Here is a 2,933-nt window from a genome sequence, read left to right as displayed (position 1 = left end):
ATCAACAGCGATAGTGTTTGGACCGCGAGAAGAGAATCCAGCAACTTTAGGAGCTGCCTGATTAAATATTGCTTCACTTTTTAGCACAGCCGCTTTCGGGGACCTGAGACAAATAAAGACAGAGATATCAAGACAAAGAATGAGAATCCAGCGCACATGGTAAGAGTATGAAACATCGAGATGACTTGTTCCTTACTTTGTGGAGTTAATGTAAGAAATGAGAGAGCCAAAGTCCTCTAGTGATAGAAAAGAGATGGGCCAAGGGCTAACAGTGGCAAATTCTGTTTTGTGTTTAAATATGAATGCAACAGCTACGTCCGAACCAATCGCATAACTGCACACAACGATCTTTCCCTTCGCCTGAGATTCGTTATTACACTTCTCAACCGATTTTTCGTACACAAGAGGATACTGTTTTCCTTTCAGATCAAAAGCATTCACTGATTTTCCCTGTTATGAGAAAAAGATACATTGATAATGAGAAGGAGACTAGGATCATAGAAATGAGAACGTTTGTTGGTACTTACGACAAGTGTCTTGCCGTTTCCGAGAACGACTTTAGTGAAAACCCCACGGTTTGTGGTGCTAGCTGCAACGGTTAAGATCCACGGTGCTACGCTCACGGTTGGATTTGGACCGCTGTTACCAGCTGACTGCACAGTGAGAATCCCTTTGGCCATAGCGTGAAAAGCCCCTATCGCTATTGGGTCCTTTTCGTACATGTAGGTGGTGACTCCCCCGAGGGAGGCGCTGATGACGTCGACACCATCTGCGATAGCATCATCGAAAGCCGATAGTATAGATTCCGTGCTACACCCTGACCCGCTACAGACTTTGTATGCTGCTATTCTGGATGCTGGAACGCCGCCTCTTGCAGTTCCATTACCGATTCCATAGAAACTTGCGTTCTCAACCGCGTTTCCAGCCGCTGTTGATGCTGTGTGTGTACCGTGGCCTTCAGTGTCCCTCGTGCCTTCGTTTGTATAGTCTCTTGCTCCAATCAACTTGCTGAAACATTGTAAACAGATTAACTTTTGTACGTAATTTATTTTTGTAACCAAAAGATTCTATGCCGAAACTCAAACTAATTAATTTCCGGGTGTTCCTTGAAAATAACCTCGACCAACAATACTAATCTTTTTTTTTTTTTTTGAATAACCGCGGGTCTCCCAAAAGACTGGCAATTCCACGAGGACTAATCCCACGAGGCTGGCAATTCTCCTATATAAACCTGCCAGTGACCGTGCCTCGAACCCTGGTGGCGGAAGTCACAGCTGTGACCCCTTTACCACTAGGCCACAAGGCCCGGTTCAACAATACTAATCTTTATATAGAGAAATTAATTTAAGAGAATTACTTGTTGCAAGTGAAGTTTTTGCCGCCGGAGCAAACACCTTTCCATTTCTTAGGAGGAGGACCAAAGCCTTTACCGGAAAAGCTTTCTGATTCTGGCGAAATCCCAGTGTCCAAAACTCCTACAATAGTATCACTCTCAACGGCCAAGTTTCGTTTTGTATTTGTTCCTTCCTTCATTCCCATGAAGTCCCAAGATGCCGTTGTATGGAGTTTGTAGTTCATGCTTGGGAACACGGACACAACTCCCTCCATTTCTATCATCATAAAAGGTTTTTTAAACGTTTAACCTTAAACAACACTGTAACATAAAATGTCTCTCCATCGAAGAACACTCACCGGCTACTCTTTGTCGTTCTGACTCAGTGAGCCGGGCAGCGAACCCGTTGAAACTCCTCTTGTAACTTCTAACCAAACGTCCTTCGATCGAACTAGGAAAGAAATCACTTGTTAGTATCTTCATAACGATTTTTAAAATTAATTATAACTAATCATGATTATATAAATGAATTAAATAAATCATTCGTACCTTTCGCCGGTGACTTCTTGAAGAATATTTATGTGATCTGACGTTGGTTTTAAAGAATCAAAAACTCAAAGTTTGTATAAAGAATCCTTCCTTTATTAATGTTTAGAAAATCTTCTCAAAACTAAACACAAGCTTTCTCTTCGCTCTCTTATGATCATACATCCTTCTTATGATCTCTAATTATATAGTTATGAATTTCCTATTCTAATTTCCTTTTTAGATTAGGATTACAACTTTTTCCTTTTCCTAATTAGATTCCTATTTCCTTTAAGGATATCTTCTAGAATCTTCATGAAGCTTACCCAACATTCACCCCTTTAAGCTTCAAGTTGTTCTTCATGAGATCTTGAACTCCGATCATTTCTCTCATCTTCTTAAACTTGATTTTCGCCAAGGCTTTGGTAAGAATGTCTGCACGCTGTTCTTCTCCGGGTACATGCTCCACTTCAATCAATTTGTTCTCTACACATTCACGGATGAAGTGAAAACGTTTGTGGATGTGTTTGCTCCTTTTGTGGAAAACAGGGTTCTTGGTGAGCTCGATAGCCGATTTGTTGTCAATGCGGATCATCGTCTTCTCATACTTCTTCCCTGTGATTTCACTTAGCAAGTCTTGTATCCATATAGCTTGCTTAGCTGCTTCCGTAGCTGCCATGAACTCTGATTCACATGAAGACAAAGTCACTGTTTCTTGTTTTTGCGAGCACCAAGTTATGGGAGCTTCTCCGATATAAAACACATGTCCCGTGGTGCTTCTACCGTCGTCAGGGTCTGTGTTGTGGCTACTATCACTATAGCCTACAATGTCTGGTGCTCCTTTCTTGTATGTGATTCCATAGCTTACCGTACCAAAAACATACCGTTGGTTTTGGTTCCAATCACTGGCGTGTCATTCTCTAGGATCAGGCATGTTTTTGAAAAAAATCCCCACTAAAAATACTCAGATCCGGGCGAGAGAAAAAATTTTAGCGCACGCCTCCATTCTCTCAATCAATAGGAGGGAAGCGACTCGTCGCTGGTCCACCCTCTCTTTTTTGAGAAAAGCCAAACC

The 2,933-nt window shown here is 41.8% G+C and overlaps 2 protein-coding genes across 2 annotated transcripts; both read right to left on the bottom strand.

Annotated features, from left to right (window-relative positions):
* Nucleotides 1-435: 435 nt before the first annotated feature.
* LOC110225847 (subtilisin-like protease SBT4.10) lies at nt 436-1,067 on the bottom strand (the record flags this gene model as incomplete). The annotated part of the gene is made up of 1 exon (XM_021015941.1): nt 436-1,067. A coding segment is annotated over one exon (630 nt), but the record flags the coding sequence as incomplete, so codon positions are not given.
* Nucleotides 1,068-1,334: 267 nt separating this feature from the next.
* LOC9298705 (subtilisin-like protease SBT4.10) lies at nt 1,335-1,886 on the bottom strand. Its single transcript, XM_021015932.1, has 2 exons — nt 1,693-1,886; nt 1,335-1,610 (listed from the first exon to the last, which is right to left on the bottom strand). The coding sequence occupies exons 1-2, from the start codon at nt 1,814-1,816 to the stop codon at nt 1,354-1,356; spliced, it is 381 nt and encodes a 126-aa protein (XP_020871591.1). The 5' UTR covers nt 1,817-1,886; the 3' UTR covers nt 1,335-1,353.
* Nucleotides 1,887-2,933: the final 1,047 nt, after the last annotated feature.

The sequence above is a fragment of the Arabidopsis lyrata genome (genome assembly GCF_000004255.2).
Source record: "Arabidopsis lyrata subsp. lyrata unplaced genomic scaffold ARALYscaffold_279, whole genome shotgun sequence".
NCBI lineage: Eukaryota > Viridiplantae > Streptophyta > Magnoliopsida > Brassicales > Brassicaceae > Arabidopsis > Arabidopsis lyrata.
This window is presented reverse-complemented; position numbering and strand designations above follow the sequence as displayed.